The sequence below is a fragment of the Phalacrocorax aristotelis genome, chromosome 8, assembly GCF_949628215.1.
Source record: "Phalacrocorax aristotelis chromosome 8, bGulAri2.1, whole genome shotgun sequence".
NCBI lineage: Eukaryota > Metazoa > Chordata > Aves > Suliformes > Phalacrocoracidae > Phalacrocorax > Phalacrocorax aristotelis.
The window spans coordinates 22,439,974-22,457,656 of record NC_134283.1 but is presented as its reverse complement, the minus strand read 5'-3'; the positions used below and the strand labels follow the sequence as shown (position 1 = coordinate 22,457,656).

The 17,683-nt window shown below is 45.5% G+C and overlaps 1 protein-coding gene across 1 annotated transcript in view; it reads left to right on the top strand.

Moving 5' to 3' along the window:
• HYDIN (HYDIN axonemal central pair apparatus protein) overlaps positions 1-17,683 on the top strand; it is a 149,189-nt gene that overhangs the window by 43,405 nt on the left and 88,101 nt on the right. The window contains exons 9-14 of the mRNA XM_075101795.1: positions 2,799-2,898; positions 7,402-7,520; positions 9,645-9,868; positions 14,206-14,273; positions 16,263-16,498; positions 17,331-17,431. Coding sequence (XP_074957896.1) covers positions 2,799-2,898; positions 7,402-7,520; positions 9,645-9,868; positions 14,206-14,273; positions 16,263-16,498; positions 17,331-17,431 — 848 coding nt within the window. The remainder of the gene's footprint in view (positions 1-2,798; positions 2,899-7,401; positions 7,521-9,644; positions 9,869-14,205; positions 14,274-16,262; positions 16,499-17,330; positions 17,432-17,683) is intronic.

Genomic DNA, 17,683 nt, shown 5'->3' with positions numbered 1-17,683 from the left:
TCTTGGTGGAAGGAGGGATGCTCTCTGAGTTTCCCAGGAATGATTTGGCTCTATGAGACGTCATTCTTGTTTGTGTTAACTTTGCTTTAGAGCAGCCAGTGTTGCACTGAATGATGGCATGGCATAAAAATCTCACTCTGCTTTTTCAGTTAGATCCCAAAGTTTTGGAAGAAATAACACAGTCCCAGCCAATTAGTTGCTCAGTTTATGGTAGGCATCGTTCGTCTGACAGCCAGCACAAACTCTAAGCTGCATGCCCCTGGTAATCTGGGTGTGCACAGCCCTCATAAATCTGATTGCAGAACTACAGTCAAATCCTGGCATCAGTTTTCACCCTCAGCCTTGCTGGTCCTGTCCTGTCTCATTCTGATACATTCTCCCTGTTTGCTGTCTGGCATGTGAGGCTCTACAGAGCAAATGAAGACTTTCCCTTGGAGTCATCTGGGTTGGCTGTTCTGAAATTGCACCCTTTTCACTCCCTGTTGTTGCTGAATTTCCATTCCTTTTATTGCACTCCTGTGTTTCGGTTTTAAGGCTCAGGATGTGCTATTATTCCCTGCTTTATGCCCCTTTATAAGATGAAGACCTCAAAAGACCTCAAGCATCACCACCGCTCTCAGCATAGCAGCAGTGAGTGTTTGCATAGCTGATGGTGCTGGTAAGGGTGGCAAAGGAACTGAACCAGGGGTCTCTGCAGCTCTCTGGGCAGAGGACCACAGCAGCTGGAGGATCAAACAGTACCGCTGGGCAGCTCATCCAATGCAGCACCCTTTAAGGAGAAGCACAGAAAGCTGGTGAGCTGAGATGTGTGTTCAGCTACAGCTGTTGGGCTTGAAGCAAATACAAGCAGCTGCCTAGTGCATCTTCATCTCCCCAGGGACAGTCTGCCCAGGGTGAGACCACTGAATTCAGGCTGTTAAACACACAACAAGCAGCTGGATTATGAGCACTGGTGAGTTATTAGACTGTAATTAGCCAAGCCAGGGAAATCTGTCATCTGAGTGTTGTGGTGGTGTGTTTTTTTTTTTCCTCTCTTTTTCAGTGGCTGAGCTTAGACAAGCTCCAGGCATTGTAGCAGAGCTTATGTTGTTCAGAGCACCCTGAATGCTTTTATTCCTGCAAATCCAAGATAACTCTGTGGGTTCTCTGTCCATGCAGCATCCCTATGGGACCCAAAGGTTCTGCTCTCTACCACACTGACTGTGGGTTGCAGGCTGATGTCCCCAGTTTGCTTCCTCAAGCAAACGTGTTGTCATATAATAAGGCTTCATCTTCATCCAGTTGCTTGCTGGATAGAAAAACAAAGTACACTTGATCTGGCAAATGTCTGCTCTAGGTTTTGAGAGGAATCCAAGTGACTTTATGCTTTCAGACTTCCTTTTCCTTATTATTGTGGTAGTAATAGTTTGATGGTGTTCAAAATAGTTTTCTCTGCCTGTTCTTCCCTTTGTTCTGTTGACTCTGAGCAGACTGCATTAGGGAATTACTTGCAACTGCAGCCCAATAACTCACCATGTCATACCTCTTTAATTTTTGTGGGGACTGTCCTTTGAGCTATAAGTGCTAAGTTGATGGGCAGTATTATAGTCATTTAATATTTATGCTGCAGGAGTGCTGGAGGCTCCAGTCAGTTCAAGGCTGTTCTGGACAAGGTACTGAGGATATCCAAGAGCAAGCAGAATCAAAGCCTCACTTTGTTGATAAAAAAAATAACTCTGTTCTTCTAGTCTCCTCCTATAAGCTTGTAGAGTATTATTACAGTTGTCAGACATGGGTATCTGTATGTCAACAAATGCACATAGACATTTGTAATGGTAAGCGTTGAGGGGATGTAAGTGGTGCCTTTGTTTAAACCAGTTGCAAGAAGCAAGTGAGAGCCTTGATAAACCAGGGTTGCCTCTAAAAATGAGCAACAGGGCTCCCTGGGACTGAGCACCAGTGCCAGGACTCTTTGGGAGGGGAGCAGAGAGAAGAGAACCCAAGGAAGAAGCAGAAGCACTAGTAGCATGGCCCAGACTTAAATCTCTAAGCATGACAAGGAAAAGAGCTATTTTACTTGACTTTTGGGTTGAAAGAGGTGTGGAGCTGTAAGTAAATCCCATATCTTCTTGTTTGGGCCTGTGTTCAGGGAAACGGGAGTGTATGCACCTTGCAGAGATAAACAGGATACCTCCAACTCCTAACTTCATTCTTGGATCTTTTGTAACCTACGTGCTGGCTGACTGCTCATGGCATGGGAAGAAGCAGCCAACAAGGATTCTGTTCTTCGCTGGTCCCCAGGCAGGAGGGCTTGTTCTGCTAGGTGCTGAGTGCCCCGACTCACTGAACTAGTCGTACACTTAAATACATGTACAGGTGAAGGGTATAAGAGGCAGCACCTTTGTAACTAAGAATGGAAAAAAAGTTTGGTTTTTCTAAATCTCTTTGGATCGGAACAGAAGTGTTCACGTAGCTGTAGTGATACAGGGATGTACAGGAAGGTTTGCAGGAGAGAGGCACCTTTTCCTTAGACCAGCTGGTACTTCTGAAGAAATCCTTCTTGATTTGCTGAAGTGTGAGCCAGTTTGGTTGCTTTGTTATAGCCCTAATTTAACAAAATGCCTCTACCAGGTGCCAGTAAAGGTAAGGGACTTAGAACGTTTTTTGGAAGCTGCTTCCAAACTCTTACAAATTTTGTTGATAAGTGTTACTTGCTCCTTGTTCTTCATTGATGCTCTAAATATAGGCTACAGAGCTCTGGCTGAAAAAAAGAAATGTAACGTTTGAAGATAAATGGTTTGCTGTCTGCTCTGTTTTAGGAGGGAGACGTCTGGCCAAATTCTTCAGCTGAAATTAATGTGATCTTTAAACCTCAAGAAGCCAGAGTCTATCAACAAATGGTCTACTGTGACATCTCAGGTACAGCTCCTTTCTCCTGCTTCTGATACCCACAGTGAAGGCAAGGCACAGATAGAACCAGCCCACTCTGTTCTTCTGTAATTGCTAGGAAGGGTCAGTGGTGAGCAAGACGGTGCTGGCACATGCCTGCTGTCCCTGCAGTTTCCACATGGTCTCCTATCTAAGACCAGCCCTCAGGATGCCTGGCTACAAGCTTGGATCACTGATCCCAGAACCACCAAGGCAGTGAAGGGATAAGTTTTCATGCCATGGGTTTGCCAGCATTTCCTGTGCTTCAAGGTGTCTGTAAAGGCCAAAGAGCTATACAGCAGAACAGCTTTAGTGGATGAGCACTAAGCCCCTATAGACCATTTACCTCCAAGATGAGTTTTTATTATGTGGCTGCCTCATCAGACTGCTGAGATGGTACGAGCAGAGTTCCAAATGTGCTCCAGACCCTGGATCACCTCCCGCTACCCAGATGCTGCCAGACCTTAGGTGGCTGATCCTTGCTGAGCATGTGGTGGCTGCAAAAGGACCATCTCTGGCCAGCACATGCTTCTCTCCCTGCGTGAGAGTTGTCACCTTGGGGCTCCTAGTCTACGGTGTGTACTGGTGGCATTGCACAGGGTTTGTTGCACTCAGCAGGGTGAACACCCTCCCTGGAAATCAGTCTGAGCAGTCTGCTGGACAAGCTTTATGCTCACCCTGTCTTACAGAAGTGCTGCCAAATCTTCTTCTGGGAGCAGTTATCACTGACCCACCCAAGTTATACCATCTTGTCCTCGCAGAGGTGATCACTTTGCTGTGATAGCACAGAGCAGGGAATGCTTGTAGCAAGCTGCATGGGGTTACTTTGTCCTTCCTCTGCATCTCTGCATGGTGCTGCTTAGGGTGTTTTTCAAGAGTGGGAGATAGCTGTCAGATTTCCATCCAGGGAACTTTATGGGTTTTGCCATCTAAGAGGAAGAGGTGCAAGACCTGTGGTCCTCCAGCAGCCAGGCTCCTGCTCCGTGCTGAAATTACTAACTGGGCTACTTTGTTGCTTTCCTTACTGCTCTAAGCTGACAGATACAAATGTCACGAAACAGCTTTTTATTTATACAGTAATTGCACCAGGTTTACTTGGCAAATGCCACCTACAGTAATTACACAGGGCTTGTGTTAACAAACTGTCTTCCTGCCGACCAGCTGCAGTTCTTAGAGCTGTGGAAGGAAAGGATTGATTTAAAAAGTTGCTCCCAAAGGATTTCTCGCTCAGTGCTGTGCTCCTGGCTCTGGGATTCTTGCTCTGGTGATGGGGGCACCCATCACTTTGCTGCAGAGATCTCCAGGGACTGTGCCAGGAGAGCTTTTTTCACTGCAGAGAAGTAGGTAAACTACTTGCATGCGCTTCTTGAGCTGGTCTGGGGGGGAAACAGAGCTGGGCAAATGATCTGTGTCTAGAAAGAGGAGCCTGCTCTTGAAAGACCTTGATGGGCCCTCAGGAAAGCTTAATTCTTCCACTGAGTCCTTGGAAGAGGACCTCTAGGAGGTCATTTAAATGATGCACCTACCCCCCATCCCTTACAAAATAGAGCTGATGCATTGTATTGTCAGGATGGAAACTGTCCCAGAGTCAAGGTGCCTGGGTGAAAAAAGAGTGTAAAGAAGAAAACAATTATCTTAAACTAGGGAGTCAATTGATTTTGCTTCTTGATTACTCTAAGAAGTGTGACTGCCTTCCTCGTGCATTTGCGTGCCAGTCACAAATACCCTTGGAGTGTGATGTGCAGATGGTGTGCCAGTCCCTTTCTGGGAGTATTTGGAAGCTTTGCCCCAGTGTGGCACTGTGAATTGTGCAGCTGGATCTCATGCCTCACTGGAAAGGGGCTTTGGTGGCTTCCACTTTTTTGCAGGTGCCTCCATAAATTGCTTACCAGATGCTTCTGGATCAGGTGATTTACAGAACTAATCATCACTGGGCAACTAGCAAAGCTGGCAGTTAAGAAGTGGTTTGAAATTTGTTCTTGGCAAATATTTAAGCTCAAAATGAACTTTCTTAGTTATTCATGCAAATAAAGCCATGGCTCTTGGGTGCTGGAAGGGAGCACACGGTGAGGGGCTCAGGCACCTAAAATTCATTTTTAGGTTTGTCTGCACACAGACAGTATTGGGTTACACCTTGCAAAACTGCTTTCTAAGCCAGTCCTTCAGGGAGAAGCAAAATCCCAAATGATGATCAGTCCTTCATCTTGTGACAGAACTGTCCTGCATCATGTAAAACTGTTTGTTGATGTGATCAGATGAGAATCACATCAAAAACAGTCACAAAACACAGGAACATTCTGTGAACAAGAAAGAGTGTCAGAAAGCAGCAGCAATTGTTCCTTTGGCAGCAAAGTCCTGTACTGTTGGGCCACTTACACCCCTATTTATTTGAAAGCAAGGCAGCAATGCCAAATTGTACACCCTGCATGACATGCCAAGGTGTTATTCTTACTGAGATCCAAATCCTTGCCCCACAGTACCAGGTGCACATCTGGGATTGAGGACAAGGAGACTGTAGCTCCTCCATGCCCTTTGTGTGTGCTTTAGGGCATGTTATAGTGGGAGCATCACAGGGCCACAGCCCTGTACCCAGGCCTTGGGCAAAGGCTGGATGGTCCTGAAAGCCCCAGCTCCTAGCAAAGAGGAGGACATACTTTTTTTTTCCCCTCCCCCCTTCTCTCACTTCTCTTGAATGCTGTCTGTAGTTTAATCTGCTCCTTCTCCTTAGGGAAAAAACCCACTCTGAGATTCACCTAGAGGGAGGAAGAGCAAAATTTCTGGGATTTCCTAAAGTTTCAAGTTCAGTGTAGGGGTAGATGAAAGAATGGTTTCCATGGATCTTCAGGAGATGGTGAGGACCTACTGCAGAAGGGGAAGAACTGCCCTGATTTTTCGATCACAGTGACCATGGGACATGTCTCAGCATGATCATAGTCAAAAGCTTGTCACTTGGAAATCTTTGCCATTTCCTAAGAGCTTTGATGGCTTTGACTTAGAGGTTTTAATGAAAATTAAGCCGCAAGTGTTGCAAGATGAGAAATCTTTTGACAGTGAGCACCCAATACTGCCTTTTTTATAATATCTGTGAAATAGAAATACACAGCCCTCCAATTAATGCCTGAGCTGTGAAGCCTAAGTCTCGTCTCTGCTATCAGCTGGACTTTAGCTGGATCCCCTTTAAAAAAGTTGAATTTAACAAAAGCTCCCTAGCTGCTCTTTTCTGGCTTTGGACATTATCAGTCATCTTCATCCCATGGTTGCAAGATCAAAAAAGTCAATAATCACTGAAAAGGCTGTTCCAGGATAGTTTTTTCAAGTTGTGATCTAGCCACTCTGTTGTCACACCTGGGCTGCTCTTTGCAATAAAAAGTCATTTGGGACATTCTGGAATAACTAGGCAGAAGACTTTTTTTTTTAAAAAAGCAACCTTCGATCCCTTATCTTTAATAAATGGTGAGCATTGTGCAAAAGAAGCTTGAAGTAAAGAGCAGTATTTTTGCACAAAAGCTACAGTGAAGGTTATAAACAACTTTTGGGGCTCTCTTTTCCTCCTTGTGCTACTTGCTTTCCATGTAGAATAGAATGTGAGTGTAGGGAGACCCGAGCCAAAATTTCAGCCAGGATTCAGGCACTTTAGGCTGCTCTAGTGGTTCAGAACAGCCTTCAGACTGAAAGGTCTTGCACTATGTCATCTTAGCAGGCTTATGGAAGAAAATTAGCATCTCAGAGTTAGCTATAAGCCTTGTGGTCTCAGTTACCTTTGCAGCAAGGGATGTATTAGCGGTATATTTATGGCTTATCTGATCTCAGTGGTGAGGAGGCTGGCTTTCCATAACTGCTCAGCATGCTTCAGCTAAGGTGTCTTTATAAAGCTGAGCTTTTGGTATCGTGGTGGCAATAGGTGAGTGTTTCTCCTCTCTGGAGATCATAAATCCCTGTGGTTATTTAGGTGCTGCTGCAGGAGGTGAGCCCTGGAACACCCAGGTATGGAGCTGTATTTTGGGCACAGGCAGTGGCTGAGATTCTCTGCCTGTTCTAGGCAGCACTCAGATATGTGTATTGCCATCAGCAGGGAGCTTCACCTTGGCTGGGCTCATACTTCTCGATTCCTGTATTGTCATCGCCAACTGCATCAGTATAGACAGCAGATTTTTATCTTCGGTTCTGTTTCGAGAGTTTTGTGCCTTTGCTGAATGGATTTAAATGTTCATCTAAGTGCATGGAAAGGAATTGAGAGATCATGTTTCAAACTCAGAATCACTTCTTCAGGGTGCATACTGATTGCTAAATTAGAAACCAGCCCAAGGGGTTGGCTAGAAATTAGAAACCAGCCCAAGGGCCTATCTCCTGAGGAGGAGAAAGGTTCCGTATCTTCTCCTGGAGCATCCAGAGCTGGTTCTATCCGTCCTAGAGTGAGGTACTAGTATTGAGGCAGCCTAGAAAATCCAGGGCAACAGAAGGAATTATTCTACTGAAATGGAAATCTCTCTCCAGGCCGAGAAACGAGGCTGCCCCTGCGCATCAAAGGGGAAGGCATAGGACCCCGGCTCCACTTCAGCTTCGACCAGCTGGACATCGGGAAGGTTTTTGTTGGATCAGCCCACAGCTATGAGGTGAGCAGTAGGAGTTCTCAGGGGTTGAGCTGGATCCTGATGGCTCCTGGGGCAGCAGTGAGTCTCATGGACCTGCGGGATTTCTGGCAACTCAGGCAGTTGTGAGCAGGGAATATTTGACATAATAGTCAAATTCAGGGGCTTTCACAGAATCTGGATACTTCTGGTGGGGTCTGAAAGGTGTATATGTTTGTGAAGCCCTAATCTCTGCTTTTTGGCAATCTCCCTTTGAGATCAGCTGGGAGGCTTCTTTTAAAAAAAAAAAACAACAAACCACAACTCAAAGCATCAGCAACAACAAAAAAAACCCCCCACCAATCAAAATAAAAAACAAACCTGAAAACCAAAACCCAACCAATCAAAAACAACCAAACAAAAAAACCCACAAACAAACAAAAAAAACACCCAACAAAAAAGAAAATCCCCAAACAACACTTGACACATGAAAACAACAGTGGGTCAAAAAGATAAGTATTCAAAGGCTTTTGTTTTAGCCCTGGATGCAATGCTGCTTTGTACTCTGGCTGTTAAAAAGCAGCTGGAACAAATTTACTGTGTTTGAAGTCAAGAACAGTTTTCAGTTAAGTGCATCCTGCTGATTCCTGGGAGTCAGAAATTGGGAGTGCTTCCCCTTGCTGACCAGCCTCTTGGCCCACTTCAGGCTTGGTGCATCTCTGGCTCTATAAAGAGCAAAGCATTTCTTGAAATGAAGCAAAGGAATTTTCTATATATTTGTCTCCCCCAATGGTGTCAAATCTTCTGCAAAAAAATGATAGAGCAAGCAAAAGAGGTAGAAAATGAGGCAATACATCATGCCAGACACTTTCAAAAGCTTTACTGTGGCAGGGAAGGACACATTAAGGTGCTTTCTTACTCAAATATTGTGCTTTCTATGCATTTCTAATCCTGATACTTTATTGATTCTCTATATATCAATTTATTATTTCCGTTACTTGAGAAAATGTGAATAAGTAGATGATGCTGTTAGTGCTGTCCTAAGCAGCTAGACTGGAGGTAAACCTCAGCTCAGCATAGGATCCCTAAGTGCAATTTGTACGTAAGTTGTAAAACACATGAGAGGAGAGAGTAGTTTTCAAGTTAACCATTGCAGAGTTTGAATATGTGAATATTTTCAACAGCAGCTGCAAAATTAAAAAAATAAGACACATCTCTGGTGCTGTCTCAGTTTTTCTCACCGGATTTTCAAGGACAAAAATTAGGGAAAAGAAAGCCAAAGCAGATAGATACATCCATGGAAATGACAGGATTTCATCCTGCAGAATCAGAAACTTTATAGCTTTGCTCTGGGTAGTTTTGTTGGTGACTGACAGCATGCTGGTACTCGCAGAAGTGGGCATTTCTCGCCCCACATGAAAAGAGCTGAGTCTCAACAAATGCTGCAGAATCGTGTCACATGTCTGAGGCAGTAGATCTCTTGAGTATTCAACAAAACACAGCTTGGTTCTAAATTTTCAGTTTATTCTAATAACGGTAAAATCTTAGATGGTCATTGTGAATATTTAGGAAAGAGAAATTCTTTAGAATAGATGGAGCTGTTGTGCACCTCATGCTCATCCTTTCCTGACATGTGTGTCTGAGCAAAGACTAAGAAACTACCACATCAAAGAAAAAATGAAAGAAACCTAAGTTATAGAGTGTAGCAGAATTGGGGAATGCTTCTGAAGGTGGTTATAGTGCTGTCCTGAGGTGTCTTCTGCATGCAATGAACTTGTGGGCTGCAATGGAAGCTGGACGTTCTGCCTTTGGCAGGATCAGATTCATCTGGAGCAGAATCAGTTGTGTGCTGATTCACTAGTAATGCTGCAACTGCCCTTTGTTGCTCTTAGGGACAGGTCTGAATCAACTCAGTGATGTTAAGTAGGTCCTCTGCATGGGAAGTCAAAGTAGACTGCTCTGTGTCAGTGGAATAAACCCAGAGTAACTGTTTATATGAAGTTACCACTGCTTTACACGAAAACCCAAAGGCAGCACTTGCTTCTGCCAAGGAGCAGCATGCAGCAGCATCTGCCTTTTACAGATGTTAATTGTTTCATCAGAAAACAAATCAGCCTTCTGTAAGGAATATTCCTTCTATCTTTCCATTTCACTTCCTTGCTGCTGCAGGTGATCCTGTTTAACAAAGGAGCCATCAATGCCGTCTTCAGCTTGGTCCTTCCAGCTACAGCTCTGGGCTCCTGCTTCACCTTTCTCCCCCAGGAGGGCACCATTTTGCCTGACGGGCTCCAAGTCATCCAGATTTCCTTCAGTTCCACCATCCTGGGGCAGTTCACAGAAGAATTCAGGTTCAGTGTGAATGGATCCCCTGAGTCTGTGACCTTGACTATCAGGTGAGGAGGGTTATAGGAGCTTGGTGGGCACATCTGTATCTATATCTGGGCAATCATCTTCCACCTACCTCATTTTATTATGGAGCAGAGAAAAAAGGTGCTAAGGTCTTAGTCTTGGCTCTGATCCTAGCATCCCCACACTAAGAGCCAAGACTTTTTAACCTTGACTCCAGTTTGAACCTTGCAATTGCAGCAGCAAGTGAAGTGTAATTGTCTGTGAGAGGAAATCATAGAATAGCTTGGGTTGGAAGGGACCTTTAAAGGCTGTCTAGTCCCAGCCCCCTGCAATGCGCAGGGACATCTTCAACTAGATCAGGTTGCTCAGAGCCCCGTCCAGCCTGACCTGGAATGTTTCCTGGGATGGGGCATCTACCACCTCTCTGGGCAGCCTGTGCCAGTGTTTCACCACCCTCATAGTAAAAAATTTCTTCCCTTATATCAAGTCTAATTCTACCCTCCTTTAGATTAAAACCATTACCCCATGTCCTGTCACAATAGGCCTTGCTAAAGAGATTGCCCCCATCTTTCCTATAGGCCCCATTAAGTACTGAAAGGCTGCAATAAGGTCCCCCCGCAGCCTTTCCTTCTCCAGGCTGACCAACCACAGCCCTCTCAGCCTTTCTTCAGAGGAGAGCTGTTCCAGTGTCTGATAAGTTTTTGTGGCCTCCTCTGGATCTGCTCAAACAGGTCCATGTCTGTCCTGTGCTGAGGGCACCAGAGCTGGGTGCAGCACTGCTGGGTGTTTTCACCAGAGCAGAGCAGAAGGGCAGAATCACCTCCCTCGACCTGCTGGCCGCCTATGACCATGCATCCTATGCCTTTCAATACCTAGTTTAATTTTCAAAGTCTTGGTTTCCTCTGTGAAGCAGTTTTGCCTTCATGGTTGAGCCAAGGTGGCTCTGTGACTTTCCAGGACACTGTTTGCACAGAATTTGGCAGCAGCAGGTTCCTTTTGTGACACTTAGACATCTCTGTGTGAGGACCCCAGGGCTTTAAGTGACTACCCATGCTGGAAAAAAGTTTGACTGGAGGCTGTACACGAAAGGTGGGAAGAGGCTTCCTGCCCAGTGTGAGTACCCAGGAGCTGGAGTGACTCCTTCCTACAGGTAGGTCATTCCCCCTTGGGCCATGGCAGAGAGTGATGGTATCAGTTTTGGGCATAGGTGGTCAGGGACATCCCACCTGAACACACAGGCCGACAGGGCTTTAGAGATGGGCGATTCTGCAGCCAGGAGCAGTGTTTGTAAAATCCTCTGTAAATAATCCATAAAAAATGGGTAGCAGCAGCCTCAACATCATCTCACATGCTAATGTGTTGGGACAAGCTGTCCTCCCACCTCTTGCACAGCGAGTGATATGGTACCTCTTTTCTGCAGCCAGAAAAATGCTGATGCAGGAGATGGGGAGCTCTGCAGCAAGTACTGTCACAAGGACGTGGGCATCATCCCATGGGCTGGTGCTGTTGGAAAAGTTAATCCTTACTGAGCAAAGGGGAGAAGAGGGAAAAATAAAAAGCTTATGATAGGAGAGGCAAAGTTCGCTTCTCAGGACCGCAGCAGCATGTGAGCTTGCCCCAGCTAGTCTTAACCTGGTGAGTTAATTTGGTGTAGGCAGGAAAGCTGATGCCGGAAAGCTGATGCTGGAGCTCTGGAGCTTTGGGACTGGCTGTACCTCCTCAGCAGCCAGCCTCCTGGGCTGCTGCTGTTGGGAGGCAGTAGATCAAGGTACTAAAGAAATTAAAGGAATCTGCAGTCAATCCTACCAATAAGGTGAGGGAAATGGATAAAAAACAAGGTTATTACCTTGTAGAGAAGAGTGGTGAGTAGGTCTGTTGATCTCAATAGAGAAACAATTATGTTGGCTTTGTGTTTGGAGGGAAAGTGCTGCTTTTTTTGGAAATCAAGAGGGAACATTTCATAATCAAATAATTTATTCTCCTCTGTCCCTCCCCCAAACCAGTCACAGGATGTTACTGCATAAGCAGCTTTCTCCTTGAGCAAGGGCAGACTTTGCTTGTAAAGATGCACTTATCACAGGTGGAATACAGTATTGCTTGGACAGTGCCCACTGCCTCTGCCCCATAATGGCCCTGCTCCTGGGGAAGGAAACAGCTGTCAGTGGGATAGCTGACTTTTGGATTCCCCACAATCAAATGAAGTGGTCCTTTTGACTCCACTGATGCCCTGGCACCCAGTGCCCAGTACATCCTCCCCTTCTCTGTGACCACTCTGCCCTGTTCCGCTAGCACCACTTTGGGCTCAGTGCAGACCTTATATCTTAGTGAAAGAGAATTGCTGGTTCTTTTTTATTTATTTTTTCCCCATCCTTGTACTCCTCCTTCCTGGATGGTAGCTCCTATGCAGCCCATCTGATGGTACCCCAGCATCCTCACCTGTTCCCATACAGCTGTCTCTCAGCAGTAATTCCCATTGCAGTCCACTCTTCCCTGAGATGGCATCTGCCTCCTTGATTTCTGTCTTGCCTTTTTCAAGGATCCCTATCCAGCCCTTATCTCTCATTCTTCAGCCCCACAACTCAAGCTGTTTGTTTTCAAACTCCTTAAAGATGTCCACCCACCAGGTCAAGCTGAGCCTTCCTCTTCAGGAGGTTTTGACCCCTGGATGTAGTCCTCCATGGAGAAAAACTCCCAGTTATTTTGAATGCAGGCAAACTGGTTGGTGGGACATTGGGCTGCAAAGGGAGGAACGAGGATGGGAGTTCAAGTGGTTCCTCTCCCACCTTGTGTTATCCTTTCTGCTCTGCAAGGACCCTGATCTCCCTTCACAAATGCATTATTTAATACTACTGTTAAACACAGTCATAGCCAAAAACACTGCCTTTCCCCCCCATTTTCTTGCAGGCTGTACTGTTATCAGCTGTGGTGCACAGAGCTCTGGGTTGGCTACTTGACTGGGCCTTCTGGGCTGTCATTCAGGTCTCACTTACTTGAGCACAGATTTGGTGCACTCAGCAGAAATGGCAGTCATTTCCCCACTTGCCTGGCAAGGCTCATCCTCGGCAGCTTCCCCGCGTGATCCCCAGTCATGGTTGGTTTGGAGGTAGTTTTCCATTGTCTCCTGGCAAGTGCTGTGACAGAAAGCATGTCTGCTCCCTTTGCTCTGTCCAAAGTAAGTTGTTAGGGAGGTTAAGACTGATTATGTGAGGTCCTTGGACTGGGAGCTTCAGCAGCAGCAGGGATTTGCTGCCTGTCTTATTCTCAGGAGCTGAATCAGTTCCAATAATTGAGAATTAGCATTGGATTGAAACTCTTGAAAGTCAGTTTTTGAGTGATTTTTTTTATTATTATGTAAACAGAAGATGCCCAAACCATAGGTGATTATTCTTTAGTTTGAAACCAATTTTACAAGGTACTGAATGCTTGTTTCTTTGGTGTTTAGAAAGGGATGCTGGAAATGGAACACCATAGATGAACACAGGTCCCTCCTGCAGGATGCTGGGGTCTGTTCATGTGCAGAACAGACCCGTTGGCAGTCCTGTGAATAAAACTAGATGGCACCATTTGCTGTGGTCCTTGATTTTTAACTAAGAGGCAGAGCTGTCATTGATTGACATCAACCATGAAATAAATTATTGAATGTTGTGCAGCTTCACATGCTGACTTCAGTGGGTGTTGGTGAATTTTGGAATTTGGAGCCTGTCTGCTGGATTTAAGGATGGGCAAGGTGGTGTGGTGTGTTCAGGACACCCATGTTCAGTGGTTTAAAAATGTGTGTTGCTCTTGGATGTGTCAGCTGGTGCACTGGTGACAAGCTGATTCTTTTCTGCAAGATTGAACTGTCTGCTGTGTTGAACTGTCGCTGCTCTTCTCAGTGGATGTTTGGGGCTCCCCTGGACTCATCCCTCAAAATCCTGCATGCATAATGATTGTGTGGATCAAGATCTTCTTAGATGTTCATATACTCTGTGGAAACACCAGTTCCAGCTAAGAAATACCAAAGCAGAGAACCTGTGGCTGGAAAGGCTAGTAAATATGAGTCCACTCCTGTGTGGACACCTCTGTGTCCATCACATCGCAGATGGGGAAACTGAGGCACTGAGCCATCACTTGTTCAGGATACTTCATCTGGCCAGCAGCAACTTGGGGCATACCCTGCCTGAGGTGGCCACATCAGCCACTATCAGCTCCTGGCCACTTTGGTTTGGCTGCCTCCTGTCCACATGAATGCCACACTGAGCACAAGGGTGACAGGTTGATTTGAAACCCACTGTGCTTCTGAGACCAGCTTTTATCTATCCGAGCTGTAATGGGAGCTGAATGCTTTGCAATTGTCTTTAACCAAGCCAATGCCTCCTCTGCCTGTCTTTTGTCCTCACAGGGGCTGTGTTATTGGACCGACTTTTCATTTCAATGTACCTTTCCTCTGCTTTGGCGACGTCTCCTTTGGTGAGTGTGCCCTGGGCTTGGACCAGAGGTTGAGAGGTCTGTGCATTACCAAAATGGAGCACTTCAACATGAAAGCATCTGTCAGTTGCGTTCCTCCATAGCAGGCTTCAGGGTATTAAAGCCAGGGCTGCTGGTTGCTTAGGCAGTGTTTTGCCATCCTGAGATCACATAGGTCCAAAGGAACAGAAAGTCAGTATTTTCTAGTGTCCCTCACAGTCTGTTCAGCCCCAACCTCCCAATCCTTGGCAGCAGAATGACTGTGAAAGTCCTTGTCCCAGAAAGGCCATGGGGATGGGACTGCAGGAGGAGGGAATTTAAGCCTATAGCTGCTCTGGCTATATGTTCCTGTTGCAAGACGGTGACACCATTTACCCACCCGACCTTTAGTGTGAGATGTTAATTAGTGCTGTTGGGGGTACTTTGTTATCACCTACCAGGTAATATGCCCAAGCAATAGCTCTGCATCAGGCACTGAGGTCCTCAGAGACACGGGCTCCTTTTCCTTCCCCACCAAAAGTCCGGCTCTGCTGACAGAGCCGGTGGCTGTGTGTCCAGAGTGTCTCCATTGACATGCAGATTCTAGTTCTCCATCTCAGCCTCACAAAAGGATTTTTACTGAGATGATCTAAAGTTTAAATGTGAAATCAATTGTGGATTGATTGAAGGGCCATTATCATTCTCCGCCCAGAATGCCTCTGTGTTTTCATGCTGTTCATGGACTTTTTAAGAAAACTCATTACCTTTCCTGAGCCACTTCCTCCCCTCCCTATGTCACTACTCTCCCAGTTCTTTGTTTCCTTTTGAATAAATAAAACAAAAAACACACCGGGCAGAAATATGGTTATGTAATAGGAGATTCATCCTACTTAATCTGATTTCATTAATAAGGACTTTTCAGCTGAAGGCAGCTATTGTATTTTTGCTTCTTTTAGCTATGCTGCTAACTGTTGTCTGTGTCTGGAGACTTTGGTCTCGCTCAGGACTGTGAAGTCTGTGTTTGTCTTTTTTGCATGCATCCTGCCTCTGTGCTGGAATAATTGCTGGAGGTGGGCAGTGGTTGCTGTTGATGGGCATGAAGAAACTCCCTGCTGTGTCTGCAGTTGGTTTTCCTCCCCATCTGTATTGAAATAATGCTTGGTAAGCAGGCCATGGGAGACGATGTCTCCTCACAGAGCTGGCCAGCCAAGCCAGATGACTCCAGCACAGGTTGTGGGCTGATGTCCTGTCTCTGCAGAACATCCCCACTAGGTGTGGTTGTATAACTGGTGCATAATGGAAAGCTAGTATCAAAGCCAAAATGATGTAAATGTTTGCGGGCGGTAATCAAAGCCAGTGTGCAGCATGGACGTGATGTCCCCATTTGTTAGGTACAGTGACACATGGTTCCTGCTAGTTTCTAAGCAAACATCGGGCTTGCCTCCTGTGAAGTGGGCTGCAAGTTGTTACACGCTCAGTCTGGTTGCCCCAAAACAGGAGATGCCTCAAGGATGCTGCCTAGAAAAACTGCATTAGTGTGCTTTGTATTATGCTATAATAATTCCCAGTTTCATCTATTGCTTCTTTTTCTGTAGCTTCTCCTTGATGGGACTACACTACTTTTATATATTGAAAACTGTAGGAATGTTCACAGAGTTAACAAGGAAGTTTATGGATTGAATTTTCACAATAAACCATTTGTCTGGATGCACGCTCATAAATGAGAAATAATTGGTGCTGATTTTGGGGCATGTGAAAGAGCTTCTTGGTTAGAGAGAAAAAATTCTGGTGTTCGGCATTGCTAAGAGCAGGCATTGCCAAGAAAGCAATCTCTGTTCCCAGTGTAAAAGGGAACTTAAGTGACAATTAATTCCTTGTTTAGCTTCTCAATTAGCTGTAATTCAGTTTGAAAAGAGCTAAACTCCAAGCACGGTTTTATCATAACAGGATATTCACACCAGGAATCATAGGATAATTGGTGCATAAATTCATGTTTTTGTGTCCTTTTCCCAGGCTTTCCTCGCACCTTGTCATGTCGCCTCACTAACAGCTCCTTGGTGCCGATGACTTTCAACCTTCGCATTCCTGGGGACGGCTCGGGAGAGCCCAGTGTCACCAGTTTTGTTCAGATATCAGACAACACTTGCTCATCGTGGAGAAAGGGAGCCCAGGATCACATCAAACCAACTGAATTTACCATAACGCCCTGCAAAGGGACCATCCGCTCCCAGGGACTCCTGGATATCCAGGTATGGGAAGAGTCCAGCCGTATGTGTTTCAGCAGGTGGAGCTGAAGCTTCAGTGATGTACAAGCGGGCTTTAGTGCTGCTAGAATAATGTAAGATACATGTATTACTGTTAGGCTTTTGTTGGCTGGGTTACTCTGGCATGTTTCTGAAAGAGCACTGTTTTGTTTCCAAAATCATAAGTTATACAGTCTTGTACCATATAGTCAAGTACAGAAGACATTCATGTGTTTTTGAGAGCGGCTTAGAGCGATTTCTTTGATTTAAAGTGGGCAGAGGAAGGATGAGGACAGAAAGTGGCTCTTAAAAAGAGATGTCATTTTATAAAGCAGTTTGCTTTTTTTCTGCTCTTATTTCTCCTCTCCTGCTGAGCAGAAGGAGCTGTATTCACTGCAGCGATCTCCAAAGGGGACTGAAAAAGCTTTGGCTGACGTGAACTTCACAGCATCTGCTGGGATATGATTTGCCCTCAGCTTCCCACTGTAAAGCTGAATTCATTCTGTTCAAGTCAATAGATTTCCTCTGGTTTTATGCTGTTGTAGTCAAGATTAAGAATTGGTCCCTTAATTTTAATACAGTGGTGAGTAGAGCATTAGTCTAATTGTGCTTTAATTTGGCTTACATATGCCCTGGTAGCTGCATGGTGTATTTAACAAAGCAGACATTGTCAGAAGACTTCTATTATTTCCAGAGACTGTGCTCTACACATGGACCAGCAGAAAAATTAGGGCAAAATCCTCCCTTTCCTTACTGTGGAATGAGAACTGGAGGACACCACGCATGGATGACGGCCTTCGTGAGTGATGAAGTATTTAATGCTCTTCTCTTCCACCAGGTCACCCTGTGTTCCAACACTGTGAAGACATACGAGCTGGCACTGGTGGTAGACGTGGATGGGGTTGGCAAGGAGGTGCTGGCATTGCTTCTCACAGCCAGGTATCAGTGCTTTCTTTGCAACTCGTCATCTCTCCTTGTGCATCCACCACCAGCATGCTGCCTTGCATGCTGTTTGCTGGCTCCAGCTCCCAACGAAAAGTGTTGCCTAATGAGCTAGTTCTGCCCAGCTAGATATGAGAAGAGCAGTGCTTTGAAAGCAGCCTGTGTTGAGGAGCATCTGTGCTCAACGGACAGGCATGGCCCTGAACCTTTTTCTAAATGAAACAGTAATTATATTCATTATTGGACTGT